Source organism: Leucopleurus acutus, assembly GCF_964270905.1.
Source record: "Leucopleurus acutus genome assembly, chromosome: 3".
Taxonomy (NCBI): Eukaryota; Metazoa; Chordata; class Mammalia; order Artiodactyla; family Delphinidae; genus Leucopleurus; species Leucopleurus acutus.
In genome coordinates, this window is record NC_139145.1 from 81,056,800 (window position 1) to 81,081,290 (window position 24,491).

Genomic DNA, 24,491 nt, shown 5'->3' on the forward strand with positions numbered 1-24,491 from the left:
TCTAAATCCAATTAAAATAACATGGCTGGTACCAACAGAACCCGGCTCAATACAGTTTGAAGGAAAATAGGGAATCATATTAGAATTCTTCAAATTGGCATTAACTAGGTCAATATACTCACATTCCTCCCTGTCAAATTTAAGTTAGGAACTACCATCTATACTATCTTATCCCCTCCTTTTTTCACTAGGACACACAGAATGTTCGTTTACCTATAAGATTTTTACAAGAATATACTTCCCTGACAAATATAGAATACCAGTGAGTTTATATTTAAGAACCTTTTTTCTCTCCTAACAGGCTCTAATCCTATAAATCAGTAAGAGATTGGTAATAGGCAGGAGACTTTCTTAATGAACACACTAGTACTTTTAAATTCTAAGACAAGAGAACTTGAAGATTCTGAAGGCATAAATTAGTAAAACATAAGAGGGACCAAAGCACAAACAAGTCATCAGTTAATACAAGTGACATATTTAATTCATGTGAATTTAACTGTGGTTCAGTCCAATTCAACTATATATATGGACTTCAACTATACACTCTGCAAACAGAGATAGAATACTAATTAAATAATGCAAGCAATGAGGCCCACCATTCCTTGAACGAGTGTAACTCCTGGAGTCAGTGTGAGTGTGAGATGGAAAATGTGAATCTTCTGTTTCCTCAGTCGATGCGTGCTGAGGCCTCATGTACTAAGGTGATTCTAGGGCTAAAAGACATACGTGCGCTGTAAATCTAAATGTTCAACTAAAGAAACAGCAAACTGTTCCAACAAACTTCTGAAGAAAAATAACACCGCTGAAAATGACTTAATAAGAAATGCTATGATGGGATCCAATGTGGTACTTTCCTAAGGGATTTCCTCTCCCTCCCAAGAAGAGCCTTGTCTCTATGAGATCATCACCTTCTGCACCGACATTAGAGACCCTAAAACCCATCTCTCCATAAGATTCCTTATATATAAAAGAAAAAAAAAGAGGACATCACTCTTTTTAATATTAATGTGCAAAAAGAAAAATAAAAAGTTTTATGGGAGAGGCTGGCAGAAATGAGGATTAGGGAAAACTATGTGGGCTAATAAAGGCAGTCTTTGTAGATTTGGGCCAATTTGCAATATGAATCACTTAATGTAAGTTCATGAATTATAAACTGATAGAATTTTTACATCAGAGTTTCAAAAATTACCTAAAACTATTTGTAAACCAAACTTCCCCAAAAAGAATATTGGAAGCGAAAAGCACCCTCAAGTAAACAGGTCAAGTTTGCCCTCTGTCAATATATACAATTGACTGGTAGACACATTCTGGTCAGGAAATGTTTACACTTTCATGCAAGTGGCTATGGTTAAGCTGCTAAGTACAATTTTCAAGCTCCAAATTCAACATCCCACCAGCAATTAAACAACAGGATAGAGAGAATTAGGTATAAAAAAAAGATAAAATATTTTACAATTTCTACTTCTTCCCATTTCTGAGGAAAATCATGTTTCCTAAGCCTAACTCACATCCTGGCGCTGACCAAAAAAATGATCATGTTTGTACTTTACAGTGTGGTTAACCAACAAGGCAGCCTGAGGCTGGGTGACTGGCTGGGCCCTCCAATTCCCCCAGACACTGCTTGGCTGCCCCAAGGGCAGAACAGGGCAATCAATATTCAGCCAACCTGTTACCTACTTGCACTTCAGCTGAGCAGCTATCATCTAGAAAAATCCGGTACAGACTCTATTTTACTACCAGAAACTCCCTGATTCTCTAGTACTATGAGTACTTCATCACCCAGACAGCCCTGCCAGAAAAGAATAGGAAAACTCTCAACGCAATCGTCTATCAGGGTCATTCTCTCACTCCTCACACTTGGCAAATGGAAATAAATCACCTACCCTCCAGAGAGTTTCATGACTATCAAAACAAAATGTTTAAGAGCAAGATAAAACGATACAGCCTATGAGAATAGGCACTAGCCATGGACCTCACTAAAGACAGACGGCAAAGTAATCACTGTGGAAGCACAGTGGTTACTTTATTAAATTGTACATTATTTTCAGTCCTTCTGGGCAAATAAAAAAAAAAGTGACTTATTGTTTATTAATTTCAAGGGTCCGATGAGACAAAGTATAAAAGCACGTAGGATACCTGGCATATATTAAATGGTCAATAAATGTTATCTATTATCGTTACCTTCTTAATTGTTTAAGTGTGGCAGTATCAGGCATAGTGGTTACTTTCTGTGCACTGCAGCTATCCAGACACTCAGCTTTAATGAGCTCCATCCACCTAGGCTGACTAGAATTCAGAAAAATACAAAGTGGCAGCACTTAGGAAAGAGACAACGAGGTATCTCAGCCACCTGCATATTTCATATAATATTATGAAGAAATCAGATGTCCCCTCGGCCTCCAAATAGGTCATAATCCATATGAACTGACCCAAGGCAACTTGTGGGTTTACTTCTTAAATAAACAAAATTTCCTTATGAGAAATGTTTGCCTTTTTTTAGGAATTACCATTAATTAGACCGCATTTTAAACTGTATTTTTAAACTTATTTTTAAACTTGTTCTTGTCCTATATAATATCCCCTCATCTCTAAAGATCTCTACTCTTTAGAAGCAGACAGCTGAAATACATAGAATTAGGTAGTACTTAATTCATAAATAACATGTGTACCATCAAAGAGAAGTGTAAATACACTTATATGGCAACAGTGTTATTGTTACTCATTACCATGCCAACCTAAAATACCTGAGGAGGTGACTATAATTTAACTTATAAACGAATACACAATACCCACTCTCAAAGCTAAGGAATCTATAAATTATATCTAAATATAAATTTATATATAAATCTATAAATTACTTATCTGTCTACAGCAAAATGCTTGATAAATTTAAATCGTTCAAGCTACTTTAGGTATATGCTTACAATGTTCATATTTTCTTGTACGTCGGAGTCAAAAGAAGTCAATATACATAAAAATCAGTCGAAAAGTAGAGAAAATACCCAAATTAAAATGAGGATGAAAATCTGAGCCATCATTACATGAGGCAGAAGAACTTTTGATTTCTCATTTTAAAACAAGACTATCGTAAAACTAGCAACAGATTTTTGGTAGACTATTTCTTCTATTATTATACATTAACAATTAAATAATATCCTCCTCTTCCTCTCTTAACTAAAAAGAATGATTGCAATATGCCTGCCTCACTGGAGTGTTTTGAGACTCAATATTTGTAGATTTTTGAGCCTTGTGGCTAAAAGAGTGAATACAAAGTATTATAATCAAGAATAGCGATATAAAAACAAAGATGTTTTAAGATAATAGAAAATTACATTTATAAGTGGCACAATGCCATACTACCCCTGTGGACTCGTTCTTTCAGAGTACATACTCTATGAAAGGTCACTGTGGGTGGAAAAAAAAACCCACAGGGAGTTCAAGTAGCCTACAATGCAATATTAGTAATTAAGGAAGTGGTATTCTTCCTCTATATTCATTTGGGAATCATTTCTACTAATTAAGAGAAAAGGAACAGTGATTTGTTAAAAATGATGGTTACAGAAAATTCAATCTGAATTCCAACAGCCTGGTTACAAAGGAGAACACTGTAACACTGAACAATTTTTTTAATAAGGGCAAACTACTATACAAGCCATCAAGTCAGTACTCAACTATCTTCCAAAATAATATACTCCTAAAAATATTTTCCAGAATAACCTGTTCCTAACACAATGTTGAACTATAGCACTGCAAATTCAAATTTAATTAACATTAAGTGCCTACTATGTGAGAGTCATTCTATCGATAATAGGCACTTCACAGATATTTAATTCTATCAATAATCCTAGAAGGCAGGTATTACTAGCCACATTTTCAAACTGGGAAATTTGTTGCAGAAAGATTCAGATTCTTGCCCACAGTCTAAGAATTTAAACTCAAGTCATCTCACTTTTACACTTTAAATCCAGTGTACCCCCTTCATTCCGTCACACTAGGGTCTCATCTGGCTATGCCAATAATCAACTGACAAACCATTCAGCCTCACTGGGCCTGAGTTTTCTCAGTAAACTTAGAGGGTTGAAATATTCCCTAAGTTGGTCTCCTTCATCCTCCTTCTCTCTCTCTCTCTCTCTCTCTCTCTTCCTCTCTCTCTCTCGCTCTCGATCTCACTCTCGCTCTCATTCTCTCTGTCTCTAAAATGTACTATTTTAATCCTTTTAAAGTATACAATTCAGTGGCTTCCAATACATTCACAGTGCTGTGCATTAATTTCAGAATGTTTTCACTACCCCAGAAAGAAACCAATAACTTTAAGCTGTCAGTCCCCATTCTTTCCTTCCCCCAGGTCTTGATAAGTGCTAACCTGCTTGTTGGTTCTATGAATTTGCCTAACCTGGATATTTTATATAAATGAGACCATACAATATGTGACCTTTTGTGTCTGGTTCCTTTTACTAAGAAAAATATTTTTGAGGTTCATAAACATTGTAGCATGTATCAGGACTTCATTTCTGTTTATGGCTCAATAATATTCCATTGTATGTGTATACTACTATTTGTTTATCCATTCATCCATTGATGGGCATTTGAGTTGTTTCCACCTTTTGGCTACTGTTATGTACTGCTATAAACATGCATGCAGATATACATATTTGAGTCCTTGTTCTCACTTCTTCTGGGTATATATCTAGGAGTGAAACTGCTGAGTCATTCAATAGCTCTATGTTTGAATTTCTGTGGAACTGACAAACTATTTCCCATAGTGGCTGAACCACTTTACATTTCCACCAGCGATATATGAGGGTCCTAATTTCTACACATCCTCACCAACACTTGTTATTTTACTTTTTTTTTGTTTTTAATTATAGCCATCCTGATGGGTGTGAAGTGGTATCACTCTTGTTTTGATTTGCATTTCCCTAGTGATTAATGATGTTGAGTATCTTTTCATGTGCATGTTGGCCATTTTCGTATCTTCTTTAGAGAAATGTCTATGCAAGTCCTTTACCCATTTTTTATTTGAGCTGTTTGCCTTTTTGTTGTTGAGTTGTAGGAGTTCTTTACCTATTCTAGACAGAAATTCCTTACCAGGAATTTGCAAACATTTTCTCTCATTCTTTAGGTTACCTTTTCTTTTTCTTCATAATGTCCTTTGATGCACAAGTTTTTAATTCTGGTGAAGTCCAATTTATCTATTTTGTCATTCGTGCTTTTGATATTATATCTAAGAATCCATTGCCATACCCATCTAAGATCTCTTTGGGCTGGAAAATTCCATCAGCCTTTGCTCATTCCATAAATAAAGTTGTATATGAATAATAATTCTATTTGTTTTACTGCTGAGAATTATAAAAGGGTTATTTTTGGAGTTATTATATTATTATTAATATTAATATATTATTAATATTAATATTATTATATTACCCTTACCAAGGAAGTGGCAGTATTTTAACTTTGGATAAAATGGCCCTTTAAAGATGGATAGGTTGGAACTCCTTGAGATAAAATGGAATAACGCTGAAAGAAACTGCATTTTTGCTCGATTATAAAAAGAAAGGAAGAAGTGGAAAGAGAGGGAAGAAGAGAGGAAGGGAGAAGATTCAAATAAAAAATTCCCAAGTGACCCTGGAACTAATGTGTCTGAGGGTCCTCTGTATGACAAACGACTCAAGGGAGCCTGCGGCTAGGGTTCCAGTTTTATAGCCAGATTCTCACTCTCCATCACGCCACCCACAACATACACCATATCCTCACTTTCCAACTGATCTGATTTAGAATCTATGGTCCATCACTAAAATCACTCCCTTGTACACAAGGCCAATCCTTTGTCCCTTTCTCCCTTCACCTGATACACCTGGCAAAGATGAAACACTGATTAAACCCAATTATCTACCTACTTCACAGTTGCATCACAGCAACTAAAAATGGATGAAGGAAAATGTACACCATTTCAACAGTTCTCATTTCAAATTCATGGTCACAAATCTCAAGTGGGCAATAAGCACTGGCCAGTAACAGTGAAACAGCCTAAAATAACTAGTTTGTTCATTTTCCCAATATCCAAAATAACTGTTTCATACTTCCTCCCCTGTTCCCAAACCTTCTAGACCTACCCACTACCTCAACTAAAGACTGCATTCAGAAACAGAAGCAATCGGACACAGCTTCCTCTTCTACCACCCAAACCACCTACCTAATCCATTCTCTTTCTTTTTTGCTGTTACAACAAATAATGTGTTCCCACTCTCGTCAAAGTCCAACCCTTTCATTTGTGCTCTGGCCCTCTTATCTTCTCACTTTCTCATGGAACTTGTATCCCTCTCTGTCCTGCAGCGTCAATTTCTCCCCAATGGATGTGGAATCGGCATACAAACCTCCTCTAGTATCTCCAGTCACTGAATCCACATTCCCCTACATTGACTATTCCGTTTCTGTTTCTTGAAGGAGTTACGTAGGTGGTTGCTTTCACTTTTTTGCCTCATTTTCTTTCCTCAATTTACTCCAATCAGGATTCTTTTGCCTCTCAATTGTGACTGAGACCACAATTACCAAGGTTATCAGAGAAGTCCATCTAACCAAATCCAAGTCATATATATGTCTGTTCTTCTCTTTCCTGGCCCCTCAACAGTATTCAATACCGCCCTCCGTCTCGAAACACCTTCTTCTCCTGCCCCACACAGTGATCACCAGTGACCTCCATGACACTAAATTCATTTTTTTTTTAAACTGCTATATAGTGATTATAAGTTCAGGCTATTGTGGCAGGTGGACCTGGGTTCAAACCTTGCCCATATTACTTTCTAATACCCAATCTAGGGAAAGATACTTAACCGCTGAGACTAGTCTTCTTAATCTACAAGCTGGGGAAAATACTAGTACTTAATTCGCAGCTGTGGGGGTAAGTTCGTATCTGTTCTCTCTCTTGCCTCTTACGGCGCGCAACGTTACTCGCCCCCGACGGAACACTCTCTTGCTTTGGTCGCTGGCTGCTCCCTTCCCAATCACTGTGATAAGCTCCTGAAGCTCTGCTTGCCTTTTAAATTTGGGAGTTCATCAGGTTCTATACTTCCTCCCTACGTGACTAACCTCTTCCATCTCATAACTGAAATGATAATCAAAACCTCGATGATTTCCAAGTCTCAATTTCTAGTCTATAATCCACTCCCCACCTCACCAACTGCCATCCAAACAGTCTCCACCTGGATATCTCAGCTGCCTCATACTCAACATGCTCAGAAGATAAGCCCCTATCCTTTTTCATGGGTTCTTTCCTCCATCTGAAACTCCCCTGCCTGTTGCAGTCTCCAACTCCTTGCTGTCAGTTTCCACAGTTCCATGTATTTCCTTTTGTAACAGTCACTAAACTTAAATATATTTACCGGCTTAATGTATGCATTCCCTTTTAGACCATAAGCTCCATGATGGAAAATAAAACCTGTCTATATCACAAATACCTTGCCTAGTACCTCATGCATGGTAAAGGTTTAATAAATGTTTCTTGAATTGAATTTGAGCTATTTTAAAAGTTGTTGCGTATTTAATTTATTGATCTTTAATTTATTGAATTTTATGTGTTCAGATGTCTAATTCACTGTTAACACTTTTATTTCAAAGTACATAAGCCACTCATTTACATTACTATCATTTCTAATCCATAAAAATACATTAAACAAAATTTAAAGTTACTTTTAAACATATTCTATTATGTTTGAGGAATTCTACAATTATCAATTGCCTCCAGATTTCAAAAAAGTAAAGAAGTTCAGACGCTAGGAAAGACAAGTGAGGGTGATACTGTTTGCCTACTTTGAAATTTCACAATTTTTTTTTTTTTTTTTTTTTGCGGTACGCAGGCCTCTCACTGTTATGGCCTCTTCCGTTGCGGAGCCCAGGCTCCGGATGCGCAGGCTCAGCGGCCATGGCTCACGGGCGCAGCCGCTCCGCGGCATGTGGGGTCTTCCCGGACCGGGGCACGAACCCGTGTCCCCTGCATCGGCAGGTGGACTCTCAACCACTGCGCCACCAGAGAAGCCCTCACAAAATTTTTGAAAAGAATTTTAGTAAAAAGATGATTTTTTAAATTATGAAATACATGGAGTATTTTTTAAAAGATTTTCTCCTCCAAGTCGTTTTTATCATTTTCTCCACATGAATACTAACTTCCATCACACTCTGTGTATTAATATTTCGTTTTTACTCATCAAAAATACAGAGTGTCTAAAACAGTATTTTTGCTAGCTTAAAAGTCTTATCCATAGATAAATGCAGACTTTCCATTAGGCAATCTAAAGTACAGAAAAAGACTTATACATACATACTCTTCACACGCATATAAGGGGGTTCATTTTGTGATACCAAGGAGCTATACAAGTATTATTTGAACACTTCAATATACTTGAATACTAAGATCTTTAAGAAAGTCATACTGATCACAAAACTAAAAAAAGAAACCACAATAAATTAAGGAAAGAGTTTTGTATTGCTCTCATTTAGAACACATGACACCTTAAAGGATACTATCATTGAGAAACTGATCACAATGAAAAAGGATACAAAACAAAATTAAGAATCAGAAAACTAGAGCCACAAAGCCTTAGGATTACTTAAATAAATAAATTTGATTGCAAAGAACCAGGCTTTTTTTTTTCAACGTATATGGGCAATTGTCTACCAAATAAGGGTTGTTTCTATTTACTCTAACTGCTAGAATATTTTATGAGATTGCTTCTACATGTTCTATAATAAAATAAAACACATACAACAAAAGCTTCTTTAATGTGTATACTAAAGGAATAAAGAAATTATAAATGAGAGGGCTCTATTATCTTACAAAAATACCAGGGCTTTTCACTGGTCTCCTAAAATTATCCAAAATAATTAACTAGTTATCAAAGAACCTACTTTTGAGATAGTAATGTTACACTTTTCTCCAGAAGCTCTTATATTCTTTGAATGCCACCTTTGAGTGTGTGTGTTCCTAAAACGATTATGAAAAGCCAATTATCAAACTATAGTAAAGACCTTTTTTTGGTTTACACCCTTTCATCCAGTAATTACACTCCTGAAGAATAACCATAAGTTCCAAGGATGCTTTATTCATTCATTCATTTGTTCATTCATCATTCAATAAGTGTTTACTGAACACCTACCATGTATTTATACACAAAGATGTTTATCACAATATAATAGGAAAATACTGGAAGCAAACTCATTATTTGACAACAGAGGAACTGGTAGGAAATTGTAGTAAGTCATAGCCAAAACGTGATGCAGTCAATCATTTAATATATTAATGATGAGTCTGAATATGGAAAAGATATGTTACAGAGTTAAATGAAGCAAGCAGAATATAAAATCAAAGACGACTTTCAAAAGAAAGTAGCTATTAAAAAAAAAAAGAAAGTAGCTATTGAATGAACACTGAAATAAAAGAGACTGCACAATGGTGGTAAATCTGTGACTTTTTCTTTCCATATCTATAAAGTTTTCAAAATAAACGTATACAACTTAGGTAATAAAAAAAGAACCAGAAACATCTTCTTTAAAAGACAAGCAATATTCATCAATCATTTCATTTCAAAAGTAAAAACCATTGACCTGTCTTAAAATTCTAAACCCTGAATAAAACCATCCCAAATGACACAAATAATAGTATCTTGACACAGACCTGCTCATTATACAAAGCTAACTTTATAAATTTCTGATCAAAATCAGTGAGTAAAAAAGTCCAAGACTGGGGCTTCCCTGGTGGCGCAGTGGTTGAGAGTCCGCCTGCAGATGCAGGGGACACGGGTTCGTGCCCCGGTCCGGGAAGATCCCACATGCCGCGGAGCGGCTGGGCCCGTGAGCCATGGCCGCTGAGCCTGCGCGTCCGGAGCCTGTGCTCTGCAACGGGAGAGGCCACAACAGTGAGAGGCCCGCACACGGCAAAGAAAAAAAAAGTCCAAGACTTTATAGAATGTCTTTTCAGATCATAAGATAGTATACTTTAGAAAATGAATAACTGCTATTTATCAAAAAAGAAAAAAAAAGTTCTGACTGATGAATGAGACTACCTTCTCATACCACTGAACAGTAATAACAGTACTGAACAGTAATAACAAAATTTCAATTCTTTTTCTTAAACCAAATGCAAACATCACTGTTTTTTAAAAAATCACTTATAACAGAGGTATAGGAAAAAAATGACTGGAAGGTCATATAACAAAACATAACAATGCTGTGGGTACTAGAATTACACTTGATTTTAATTGGTTTTTTCCCCTATATTTTCCAAAATGTCCATTATAAATATATACACAAATATTGTAACACAAAAAAATAAATTTAAATTATCAAAAGAATATGCTGAAATATATTCACTATATAGATTAGATTAATAAAAATACAACATTTGTAAAATTTAGACCTGTTCATCAAAGCAGCTCAGAAAAATCTGAAGGTCCTTCCGAATCAGTCAATACAAACATTACCTTTAAGAAGATCAAAATACTTTAAATTTCTAATACAAAGAGTTCATGATTTGAACAGCATATGTGTGTTTTTCTCTTACTGAAAAACCTGTCATATATACAGCTAAGGATGTGTTTTTAATGATATACCCTATTTCTTTGTTCACGACACATCAACATCAATGATGTCATATAGCCCTTACAATAAGGTCTGTTAATAAATGCAGTGTCTATTAAACTGAGACAACATCAAAACATACAACTTTACTTACCACATAAAAGAATATATGTGTCTTTCATTGACTTTAGTGTAAAATTGTTTCAATTTAGTCAAAAAGAAAAGGAAATTTAGAATCCATGTAATTGTAGTTTTATGAAGAACAATAATAAAACAATCATTGCGTTTTAGAAAAGCTTTCAACACCTTGAAACATATACACATATTACAGGATAACTGCTAAGTTATTAAATAAGCAAAATGATACAGTATCCTAGCAATAAATATAGCATAGGTCTCTGAAATAAAATTGCCTGACTTCAAATCCTAGCTCTGTTTATTAGTTAGGAATAACCTAGGAAAATAAACTAACCACTACATGTTTCCATTTCTCCATCTATCTATAAAATACAGATAATAATAAGAATTCATACCTGGAAGAGATGTTTTTTAAATATCAAAGGAGGTAATACCGTATCTACATAGAGTAAGCAATTAAAAAAAAGGCTTTTTCCCCCCTTTTTCTCAATCTAAATAGAATCTGTCATACATTTTGAAAATAAGAATGAAGACCTCTAATTTTAAAAATTGGTATTAAAAGTCCTAAGTTCACTCAAGACCATAATTACCCTTCTGCAACCTGAGCACAATCCAATGGAACACTTAGATAAATGTTTAGAAAGTTCTCTTGTCAAGGTGACTTTATCTCAGTTGTTTCAAAAGAAGAAGAAAAAAAGAATGAAACACAAGGATTCTTTCTTAAAGGATGAACAAAAAGAATTCAGAATCACTGCATTTACACAATATGATTGTCTTGAACAGCAAATTTACTGAGGAAAATGCAAGATCAGTAGTAAAATTCAAATATTTTAGCGTTTTTAGGATATTCAGTTAAAGTGCTGATGCCATCCAAATTACCAAATCTGTTACATATAAAATTGCTATTCTCTATAAAGAAATTTCAACTGTCTATGACTAGTCTGGAACCAGTTATGCTCTAACCTAACACAGCCATTCAACTATCTTTGGGATTATTGTATTCTCTTTTCTCATAAAGAAGTTAATACAGGTGGCAGAATGTAACAAAAAAAATCAACAGTGTAGAAGGCTTTTTAATAAATTTCATTTTGGCAAATGATCATACGCAAATTAGCAAATATTGAAATCAGGATGATTTTATTTATTTGTTCTGTACATATCTGATTAATAGGCACTAATTTTGTTGATGATAACAAGAGACCTCTATTGTTATATACAGATTAGAAATGTAAACACTTAGCATTTCCCACAACTACTGACTTCACAAATTATTTTGAATGTTATTTCAAATAACACTGTGAGTGCCAGAGGTTAGGTAAGCAAAGAGCTCTACTGCCCCCTAATGAAGTAGAACAAAAAAAAGCCCAAAAACTCAGAAAACTTGTTTTGAGGTATGTGTGGAACAGGAAAATCATCTTACTTTGCTAAATGCAGTAGACAAACAGTAAGAAAATTAACTGAAAACAACTAGAATATCTATCAAAATACTATAGGAAAAGCTAGAATCATCCAGTTTTCATGATAAAATTAGTAGCAAAACAGGAAAGCCTGGAGACAGAAATGTTCTAACAGAAAGGAGGCCAGTACAACAATGTTATCTAAAGTGACAGCAATTAAAACTTCACCTCAGGCTACACTTTTCATGTGTATGTTGGAAGGGAATGAGAAGAAAGAGATTCTTAGAAACCATGCTTTTCAGTGAATTACTGTAAGTTTTCAGTTCAGCAGCTCATACGTATTGTAAATACTATCAAAATATTCTCTTACAATTTGCACTGACTCTAATCCTCTCAGAATTATTTTAATATATGTGTACTTTCAGGATAATTACATTGTAAAACATACATTTGACGGGAAAAAAACCCCATATATTTCAAAGAATTTTACCTGTTTCCTGTTTTAAAGAAATGTCAATTTCTTAAGCATGACAACTGTATACTTTATGATACTCTGCATCATAAACTAACCAGCGATAACTTTTAATCTTCCTTTTAATAAAATTTCTCCCTTCCTTTAACAAATTTGGTTTTTAAAACATGTTCCATACTCATGTTCCTTTTACCTAATACTCTAACCTGTCTAGAATCCCCGAATTCTCATTCAGAACAGAGCAAATGTTTGGGGGAAGACCAGTGTGTGGTCCTTAACAACAGAAGTTATGTAAAAATTAACATCAAGGAATCAGATATAACAAGAGTACAAAGAATAGAATACCAGATCATAAAAACATGGAGAAAAAGTAAAGCTTCCCAGCAGCAGTTCACTGAGGGGAACAGAGGTATGGTAGATAACTGTTCCTTTATAGCTAGGGCACATGTCCCTTGGAGAGGGCCTGTTTCTAACCAGGTTGACCGTGGTTGTACATTCCACTATATGTCTGTTGTTTACAATATATAAGAAGTAGGGACCAAATCCACAAAATGCCACAGGGGAGACAGGCAACACAGAGAAAGAGGGTCACTTAAGTCTGCATACGAGATGAAAATATCCTTTACATTCCTGTGCTGCTGCTCTTCCCAAGTGTCCGTTAAGGAAAATGGTTCTCTAGCTCTGCAAGTCATAAGGGTAACCAAATGTTCATTCAAAATTTTAAAACAGCAACAGACAGAAAAATACAAATGTACTCCAGCCTATATCTCAAATGAGTTGGATCTCACATCTGTATAGATTTCCTGAAAAATATGAATGAATTAAAAACATGACTCTTTTACTTGAAGCATTACTCATTCATTCCTACTGACTAAAGATATAACTGACACAGAGACATGTTTTGAAGACACAATAAAGAAGCTGGGAGGACTCAAGCATCCCAGAGTTAAACACTGCCAAAGTTATGATGCTTAAAGTGTATCAACTATAGAGTCAAAATTGTATCCTTCCAAGCTATAAATTCCATTTAGCTACTCAGACTTAACATATGATAGTCACGAGAAATAAAGCAGTGAACGTATACCTGGAGAACGCATATATGTATGTGTGTATATAGGTGTGTGTTTTCCCTCATGGAAGAGTCTCAGTCCACACCAGTGAGTTTCAGGTTATTATCCTAAAGCTAAAGGAATGCCTTGCCTAGTTCATGGAGAGAAAAAAAAATAAAGGACTTTCCAGGCTATCCTTTCCCTCCTCTATTCTCAGAAGCATACATATGAAAAATATGATCAAAAATTAAAGGAAGAAAGAATGAAAGAAAAGGGAAAAGGTTAATTTCATCAAGAAATAAAGTTAGTGGCAGCTTTGGTTTAAAACAAAGAGATTTATTTATTCATTAGCCCAAGAAAACTTTTATTGATGATGATGAAGATGGCAGCAGCCAGCATTTATAGAGCATCATGTACTTTACATACACTGAGTATCTGATCTTCATAAAAGCCCTGTGAGACAGATATATTATTCCTGTTTTACAGATGAAGAAACTGACACTCATGAAGATTAAGTAACTTGCCCAAGGTTAGACCGCTACTAAATTGCAGAGCATATATAATATTGCAGTCAATTCGACACTTAACCATTAAGTTTATGTTCTTTTCTGGTCAAAATGTGTGAAATGAAATGATTCTTTGCAAACACTGTAATAAATTAATAAATTATACATGTTAAGATCCAATTCAATTGCCTAAAATTCTGTGGACATGTAACCTGAGCTAGGCACCGATGCCAGTTCTTATGGAAGACAGAAATGTACAAGACATAATAAACAGTGCAAGTGCTAACAAAGAAGTAATAATATACACATCCTTCAATGCCCATTATAAATAATAACATTTCTTCCACTATTCTCTGATCACATACAGCCACAGTAACCTCTTCTTCTTCAGATCTTCCTACCTCACTCTCACCTCTATTTCATTTGTCTTAAAATGAGACAGTCTCATTTATATAAGGAAAAAAAGTCACTCCTCCTGCTCTAAGATATTCAATTGTAGTAAAAAATATATAAAAATAGCATTCAATGACAACTGAAATACACATTTCTCAATATGCTGTAGTATATTGTCCATAGCAACTCTTTTACCTTTGATAACATGTTCAGGTTTTCTTAAATTAATACTAAAGAAAAAAATCACCATGCAGTTTAAAACTAATCCAAAATTCTATTTTGTAATAGCTGAGATTTAAACACACACACAGACATACTATACATACACAAACAGAACTCAGGTCACCTTCATATTTCAGGCATTGGCTGGACAACATTATTCCCTCTGCCATATGTATGCAGCTTAAAACACAAAACACCCAGAAACATTCACAATTATCTAAAACATTAAAATCATAATTTTATATGACCACTACCAATTTTTTTCCATTGCAGAATTTAAAAGACATTATAACATATTCTTGCAAGAAAAGTACCTTGTAAGACAACCTGTTTTTTCAAATAAATAACAAAGTGATATGTAAATCTGACATCAAAACTTGTCACAAAGATCTGTCATTTTGTTAATCTTTCATTTTAATTAAATTATGTTTAAACCTTCAATTCAAAGAACAAAGACCTTGCTAACAATAAAGTACAAGACCTAGTAAACAAAATACATCCTTTCAATGGGATACCCTTTCTTACCTTCGAATCCTCATTGCTCACTCCTAGCTGTAACACAGCTTGAGGAGATTTTAGTTTTGCTTGGGCAGAGTGAGCCATCTGAAGGTTAAGCTGCCATCCAACCGTCTCCAGCTACAAAAGACAAGCACAGATTGGAATCAGATGGTACAGAAGGAAGAAAACAGTCAACTTTAAGCAAATCTCCAATCAGCAGGAATGAACATGGATAGCCTGGACTCTGTGGAAAGTCAGTTCCAGGGCTCCTTTAACCTGCACACTCTGTACATTCTCCCTTTGGGCTCATTAGATTGGCCACGTGCCATGCCTGTCAAATTCAACAGTAAAACTGGCCTTTAAATACACTCTGTTCTAAAAATAAAAGTTCTGAGACTAAGCGATGAACTACACTAAAGGAGTCAATGGTTTTTAAATAGTAAATTACTATTTTAAAACAGTATATTTTAGGGAATTCCCTGGCCGTCCAGTAGTTAGGACTCTGCGCTCTCACTGTCGAGGGCCAGGATTTGATCCCTCCCTGGTCACGGAACTAGGATCCCACAAGCCATGCGGTGCAGCCAAAAAAACAAAAACAAAAAACAGTATATTTTAAAGCCAATGGTTTTTAAATAGTTATAAATTTTAACCAGTAAATAGCATATACTGGTGATAAGTACTTTAATGACCTCCTATTATCTTTCAAAACTCTTTGCAGTAAGTAGAACACGGTAGAACTTTTTTTTTTTTAAAGGGAAATTGAAGTGCCCAGATGGTAAGAGGTTCACACATTTAGACACAGTTAGTGAGACTGGAATAGAGCCAGGCAAAGAATTGATATCTACTAGTGAGCAGGTGTTATCATGCTTTCCAAAGTATTCTAACTTACTATGGTTCCCAGTTATGACAGAAACTAATTAGAATACTTCCTTTGAATTTATTAATTAACAACAGCAAAATTGAATCAGGAAGGCAAAAACAGTAAAGACACACTAAAACAGCTTAAGTTTCAAAATATTAAGCAGCATAAATGTGGCTTTACTGAACAAGACAGATTATTGGTTTCTCCAACCTCAAAACTATGAAGTTTTAAATCTAATTTCCAATAAATCTAAAGTATCAATATTTAGGGAAGTTTTGTGACATGTAATTGTCATATACCTCTGACAACATGACCCTAGTAATTGATTTAGTAAAACTACCTTAGCTACACTGGTAAGAATGGCAGCCTCACAACAATTTTTACTTAACTGGAATACTAATTGCTAACTTGAAAGACTGTTCAACAGCTAGAATCACAGCAGTGACTCAAAGCCAAATTGGAAAGAGAGCAATGAAAGTATTATCTATTCGAGAGAGGATGTGATGAGAAAATAAAGATACAATTCTGTACTTTCTGGCACTGAACCTTTCAGAGTTTATGGGTAAAAAGGGGGAAGATGTTGCAGAGACATAATCCATAATATCACAAGTAAAAAAATCAATTTAATGGTACACGTTAAGGATCCATAATGTACTGATCTTTAACACCGATTACAGTAGTAACATAGTCTCTAATAGCAGCCCACTACTTTTTCAACAGTCACATGCAATAGACCCTCCAATATAACAGGAAAGAACATAACTACTCTCATATATCCAAGCATTTTGATACACATCATCATCTTAATTGAAAAGCACCCTCTAGGTATTTGTATGGACCTGTAAGACACTGTTTTGATCTCATTTAACTAATCCTATCCCTGTCCTTTAAGCACTTAAGATAAATGACAAAGATAAATATTAAGTGAATAAACTAAAATATGGTCCCACTATGGTCAGGCCTTTGCATAAATTAATGTATGCTCAGTCACTGCACAGAGGTAGAATGGGAGAATTGAGATCACTGAACTTAAAGCTTATGCTTTAGTTCATGCTTACGCTGTCACTCACTAGCTAGGTGACCCTGATAGTTAAGTCACAATCTTTCAAGGTCTCAATTTCCTCATAAAAAATGGAAATAAATCTACCTGAATTATCGACTTTTCTGAGTTACTAATAATATCAAATAAGAAAATGCATATTCAAATTGCTTTGGAAACTGCAAAGCATTATAAATATAAGGCATTTGGGTCGCCTAATTTTTCCTACAGTATCTTTTTTTAATAGTATGTTTTAAATAGAGTTGACACTCTACATCTATCTGCTGAATTGAAACAAATCAAAAAATACAAGGAAAGGTAAATTTTTAAAACCATCATAACTAAAAAGAGTTCGTTGGTTGATGTTCTTAAATTCTAGAGCCTTTTCTATTGAATTTTGTGATTTAAAAATATTTGTCCCGGGCTTCCCTGGTGGCGCAGTGGTTGAGAGTCCGCCTGCCGATGCAGGGGACACGGGTTTGTGCCCCGGTCCGGGAAGATCCCACATGCTGCGGAGCAGCTAGGCCCGTGAGCCATGGCCGCTAAGCCTGCGCGTCGGGAGCCTGTGCTCCGCAACGGGAGAGGCCACAACAGTGAGAGGCCTGCGTACTGCAAAAAAAAAAAAAAAAATTTGTCCCATGCCCCCATGAAAGAGTAATTTTAAAAGTAAAAACAAAAAATTGCTAAACTCATATGTAGGTATATGCACATACACACACCCACTCATAAAATTTCATAGAAAAAGATCAGTATTCAGAAAACTTAAATGAAGAGGGAATAAAGGATAACTAGAATTATTTTAAAAAATACTTTGCAGTTTCACAGAATAGTAAGAAAAACAAAACTAACAAAATATTTACAGTGAAACTAGGAGACAACAGCAACACTACTTGAGATAGGTACTCTTATTATCCCCATTCTAGAGATTAAATATGTAAAATGTAAACAACTGGTGCATAGGAGTAAAGAGTATATGAAGATTCCTTATGTTATTATTCCTACTTTTCTCTGTTTGAAATTATATCAAAATCAAAAGTTACAGAAATTAAAAAAAAAAGTTACAGAAATTGATTCAAGTAAAAATCATCCATGGATACTAAATTTAAGTGGAGAAAGTTTGATTTGAAATGAATGGTCACAAAGTTTCTGCCCACAATTCCTTTTTAGTTGCAAAAGAAGAAAATAATTATGCAGTTGAAAAAAAAAAAGCAACATTTTAATCAAGAGATCAAAATTAACATCACCAAAAAGTAGCAAATGGACAGCAGGTGCCTCTAGAAATGATATCCTGCGAAGACCACAACATCATTTACATAACTTTCTAGCCAAAAATCATAACTAAATTTGATCATGAAGAAACGACAGAAAAAAACAGAGAAACACATAAAACAAGTGGAAGGTACACTTGAAAAACATCAATGTCCTAAAGACAAAGAAAAGCTGAAGAAAGAAGGAATTCCTTAAACTGCTTAGAACATATATTATTTTCTGGGTCTATAATAGGCACTGGTAATACAAATATGAATAAAACAAAGGCCCTTTGCCAAGGTGAAAATCTTACAGTATACTATTTAATTATTCCTCTGAGACTCCTAAGAAACAAATATGATAGTCATCAATATTTAATTACATAAGAAACAAAATCTAGCACAGAATTTTGACTTAAGTTAGCTAAACTACATTTGCTTCTATTTAAAAGAAAATTCTGTATAGTGTATATGAGGCATTTGTACATTAAAATACCAGGAACCATTTTAATATAATTTGTTTTGATATCTCATATTCAAATTTAAATCTGAGGGTGTTTATACCTTAACCAACATCTTAAGTTTAAATGTCATCAAAATAACATGAAACACAAGGAAAATGAGCCACTAATATTTTTCATGTCTTCCAACCCATGCCAAAACTGTTTACATGATAGTTCTTAGGCATCTCATTTACATTACTTATTATCTGACAATGTCACTAACATGTCAGTTCAAAATATAAGGACTTCATTCTCCCTCTAACTTCCACATAAAAAAACTCAGCATAAGCTTAAATTCTCATAATTGCTTTGTAAACCACAGTTCCAAGCATATGCAAAATTAGTCAAAATTACAATAATATTAACTCTTTTAAAATGAAAAAGAAAATGTAAAGTTAATCACCATACTTTAACTACTGGATCTCTCAAATAGTAGCCTCTGCTTGGATCATATCACATAGTAAGAAACACTTTTTTATGTTGCAAACTGATATACATATACAAAAGTGTCACAAAACAATTTTTATCCAGAGCAGTAATACAGAATCTCTACTATGTTTCACTTTTAAAATACTAATTCAGGGACTCCCCCAGTGGTCCAGTGGCTAAGATTCTGTGCTCCCAATTCAGGGGGCCCGGGTTTGATCCCTGGTCAGGGAACTAGATTCCACATGCTACAACTAAGAGTTCACATGCTGCAAATAAAAGATCACACATGCCGCAACTAAGACCCAGTGCAGCCAAATAAATACTTTAAAAAATAAAATAAAATAAAAATTTAAACAATTTAAAAATTAAAAAACAAAAATACTAATTCAAAACCCTCCAAATTGATTTCATTACCTACTAAGCCACTAATAGGTCAAGCTATCTATCTATAGTTAGAAAAAATACTGCTCAGAAATACTGAATGAGTTTTAGGAATTATGTGTATGGATATTCATGAAACAATTATTATTTATTATAATGTCATGAAAACACAAAGTAGAACTGTAACTGCTAAAAGAGAAAACAGTACCTATATTTTGTTGCTATAATCCATCATTCATTTTATAACTGGCAAATACTATAAGCAGAAATTCTGTATATATATGGCTTATTACACAAACTATACATTACTATTTACGCCTATGAAATATAAAACTTAGGAAGTTAACTAAACATTTAATGCAAGAAGAGCATGAACCTACCTGTTTCTAAGGCTTAGCTAAACACTTGCTCTATAACTTCCTTGACCATTTCTCTTGACTTCAATGATTTCTTCGTATATAATCTACTGATTAATTATAGAAAATTCCCAACTTAAAAAAATTCTAGTTGGCTTATTCTTTGTTTTCTAAAATTATACATATAGAATAAAGCATGACATAAGAACTTTTTCTAAATCTTTCATACAGGGGAGAAGGGCATTTTTCAATTCAATGTAATCTGCTTAATAAGGTTAGCTTTTAGAAGCATTTCTCATTATAACCCTGTATCACCAAGAAAGGAACACCTGCTGGGAAAATCAATTCCTGAATGTATAAGAGGTCATACTTATGATCCCTCAATTATGGCATGTGTATATGTATATAATGAAATCTTTAAAATAATAGATTCAGAGTAATTTTACATTTGTCTAAAATAGAGAAGTTTCCACTATTTCCATAATGTATAGAGATCTATTTTCTCAAGTAATATATGTATCTAAGGAGTTTGCCTAAGGACACAAGATGACAGCACTAATTTAGGAGTACATTTCATTGGAAACATTCTATATACCAGTGAACAATAAAGGCACTGATGATTATACCTCAAATTTTCACCTTTTTCCTTTGGAAAGAAAATGCTGTAGAAGAAATGAAGAAGGCATTTATAATCTGCTCAAATAGGTTCATTAATCAAATCAGCAAAAATTTAAACAGGCTGTCATTTGGAGGCCCTCCGGGAGATGCCAAATTTTATTCCCCATTTTTAAGCCGGCAGTGCCCTATTTATAAAATCAGATTCTAAAAAATCTATTTGTTTGGGACTTAGAACAAATCTGCAAATATAATAAAATTATAAATGGTGATTAAATTACCAACTAATTTAACAGAAGGAATGCAAGTGTTTCCCTACTTTTGTCCTAACTAGAGGAATATCTGAAACTCAAAAAATAATAAATTCCAGTCCTAAATGGCTAAAAACAAATAATACCTTGGCATTAAGAAAAATCTTCAATTTCTGGCATTTTATATAGGTGGTTTTCTTAACTATTATATACAATAGATATCAGCCTTAACTTAACAAGCATATAATTTGAGAAAAAGCCTGCTGCTTTCAGGACACTAATGATTCCCATCTTTATGTAAATACCACAAATTGTATGCTGATGAAACTTACACTTATCAGTAGAATCAGACTTTCATCCTAGTCTTCTATCCATTTTTAAATAATAATGGCACAATGATATAAAGACTGGCCTATGCAAATGAAAAAACAAAAACAAACAAACAAAAACAAGTTTACCATTAACTGAGATGAGAAAACTACAGGAACAGTTTCAAGAGGAATGATCCAAAGATCAGTTTACTTTTTTAATGTTAAGCTTGAGATGCCTATTCTATATCCAATGAAACTATCAAGTAGGCTAGAGAAAAAATGTTTTATTAGAAAATAGTTTTTAAACCCAGAAGCCTAGATGTGATTGCCAGGGAAGTACAAAAGAAAAGAGAAGAGGATCAGGGACTGACTCCTGGCACAATACAAAATTTAGAGGTTGTAGAAATGAGAAGAAAGTAGCAAATATGACTGACTAAAAGAAGCAGCCAGAAAGGAGAAAAACCAGAAGAGCACAGACCTGACTTTTGTACCGTCATAGATGCTGGGGACATAAAAATCAATAAACTTACAATCTCTGTCCCAAAAGCTCCAAGTCTAGTGATGAAGACAAACATACACAAAAGTAATTTTGATATAACACATATGTAGAAAATCCTAAGTAACTGCAAAAAAGCTACTAAAACTAATGGCCAATTTTAAGAAAGTTATGGCAAAAGGTTAATTTGAAACATCAATAGTTTTCAATATACTAGAAAGAAACAATTGGAAAATGTCAAAAATGCAATTCCATTTTTAGTGGCAACCAAAATCATGCAAATACACAGTCTTAGTCTGTTCAGGCCACTAAAACAAAATACCACAGACTGCATAGCTTAGTAATAACAACATTTATCTCTCACAGTTGTGGAGATTGGAAGTCTGAGATAAGGGTGACAGCAAGGTTGAGTGAGGGCCCTCTTCCAGGCTGCAGACTTCTTGTATCCTCACATGGCAGAAGGAGGCAAGGGAGTTCTCTAGGGCCTCTTTATAAGGGCTCTAATCCCGTTCATTAGGGTTCTTTCCTTATTACCTAATCACCCCCTAAAGGTCCTACCTCCTAATATCATCACCATGGGGGTGAGGTTTCAACATACAAATCTTGAAGAGACACAAACATTCTGTCTATAGCATAAGAATAACAAAATTTGTGCAAATCCTGGTCACTGGAAAAACTACAAACATTATTGGAATAAATTAAAGAAGATATCAATAAATGGAGAGATATACCATGCTCATGAATTTAAAGATTCAATATTATTAAGATGTCAGTTCTTCCAGAAATGATCTATAGAATTTAGGACAATCTAATTAATTCCCAAGCAGGAATTTTTTAATAGAAACTGACAAGCTGATTCTAAAATTTAAATGGAAAGGCAAATGACCTAAAAGTGTCAAACCAATTTTTTTAAAGAGTTGGAGGAGCTATATTACCTAACTTGAAGAATATAAAACTACAGCAATAAAGACAATGTGGCATTGGCAAAGGATAGACATAAAGACCCATCAATTGACTTCTAACGAAGGTACCAAGGTAAATGATGCTGGAACAACTAGATATCTACATGGAAACAAAATAAAAAACAACCTCTACCTAACACTGAACACAAAAATGAACTCAAAATGGATCACAGACCTAAATGTAACTGCTAAAACCATCAAACTTCTAGAAGAAAACATAAAAGGAAATCTTTGTGATCTTAGGATAGGCAAAGATTTTAAAGAGAGCCATAAAAGTATGAACCACAAAAGAAAAAAATTACAAACTAGACTTCATCAAAATAAAAAATTCTGTTCTTCAAAAGTCACCATTAATAAAAAGGCAAGCCACGGACTAATAAAATATTCACAATACATATACCTGACAAAGGACTTGTATCCAAACTATATAAATAATTCTTACCAAAATAAGAAAATGAAATCTACCCCACTGTAAAGCAATTATACTCTAATAAAGATGTTAAAAGAAAAATAAATTTAAAAAAAAGAAATCTATACAAAAAGGGCAAAGATTGGAACAGATAATTCACAAAAGAAGATAAACGGCCAACAAACACATAAAAAGATATTCAAAATCCTTATGTTCAACATCCTTATACCCATTAGAATGGCTAAAACTTTAAAGAATGGCAGCACCAAGTGTTGGCCAGGACACGAAAAAACTGCTGGTTGGAGTGTAAAATAGTACAACCACTTTGGAAAACTGTTTGGCAGCTTCTCATATAGTTAAATATACACTGACCTACAACCCAGTCAATCCACCCCTAAGAAATTACTCAAGAGAAATAAAAATATATGTCCTTCAAAAGATGTGTACATGAATGTTAACAGATTTATTCAAAATAGCCCAAAGCTGGAAAGAGCCCCACTATCCATCAACAAGTGAATGGATAAACTGTGACACATCCGTATGACAGAATACCACCCTGCAATAAAAAAGAATACCAACCCACAATGAAAAGGAGCAAACCACTGATACATTCAACAACACAGATGAACCTCAAAATCATACTCAGTGGAAGAAGCCAGAGGAAAGGACATGTGTATAATTCCATTTATATAAAATCCTACTAAACACAATCTATAGTGACACAAAGCAGATCAGTGGTTTCCTGCAGCCAGGGTTTAGGGAGGAAAGAACTGCCAGGGGGCATGAGGAAACTTTTTAGCACGATGAAAATGCTCTGTATTTTAATTATGACCATGATCTCATAGATATAATGCTATCAAAATTCACCAAATAGTGCAATTAAAAGGATACAGATTACACTATGTAAATTATAATTTAATAATGCTATTTTTTAAAAGATACAATATATTAAAGGCCGTAACAGAGGAATGTATAGGTGCGATGAGAGAACATCTTCAATCTCTTTGCCATCCTCTAGTCATGGGCAAGAACAGGAGGCAGTAAGCCTCAAAGGAACAAGCCACACTACTACTTGCCTCCCAGAGAAAGAATTCTATACTGTGACATCTTTAAGTATACGAAGACAGGTCAGGATCTCAGAGATGACTATTATGCAATACAGTATCCACATTACAAGAGGTATAAATGCTTTATTACAAATATCACAACTTAGGGATACTCTCTAACCTATACCCTCAAGTTTAGATGCCACAAAAGTCAACCTAGTGTCATTGCTAGGGTGGCATGAAACTTAAAATTATACTCCTTGACCCACAGACTTGGCCAAAATACCTAATTGGTCTTCATATCCAAGTTATAAAGTGATGAGGGAAAACATCAATGAAT

General features: G+C 34.4%; 1 protein-coding gene across 2 annotated transcripts in view; it reads right to left on the reverse strand.

The window, feature by feature from the left end:
• COMMD10 (COMM domain containing 10) overlaps nucleotides 1-24,491 on the reverse strand; it is a 160,635-nt gene that overhangs the window by 116,061 nt on the left and 20,083 nt on the right. For both annotated transcript variants that reach the window (XM_082836771.1, XM_082836772.1), the window contains exon 5: nucleotides 15,272-15,382. In XM_082836771.1, coding sequence (XP_082692897.1) covers nucleotides 15,272-15,382 — 111 coding nt within the window. The remainder of the gene's footprint in view (nucleotides 1-15,271; nucleotides 15,383-24,491) is intronic.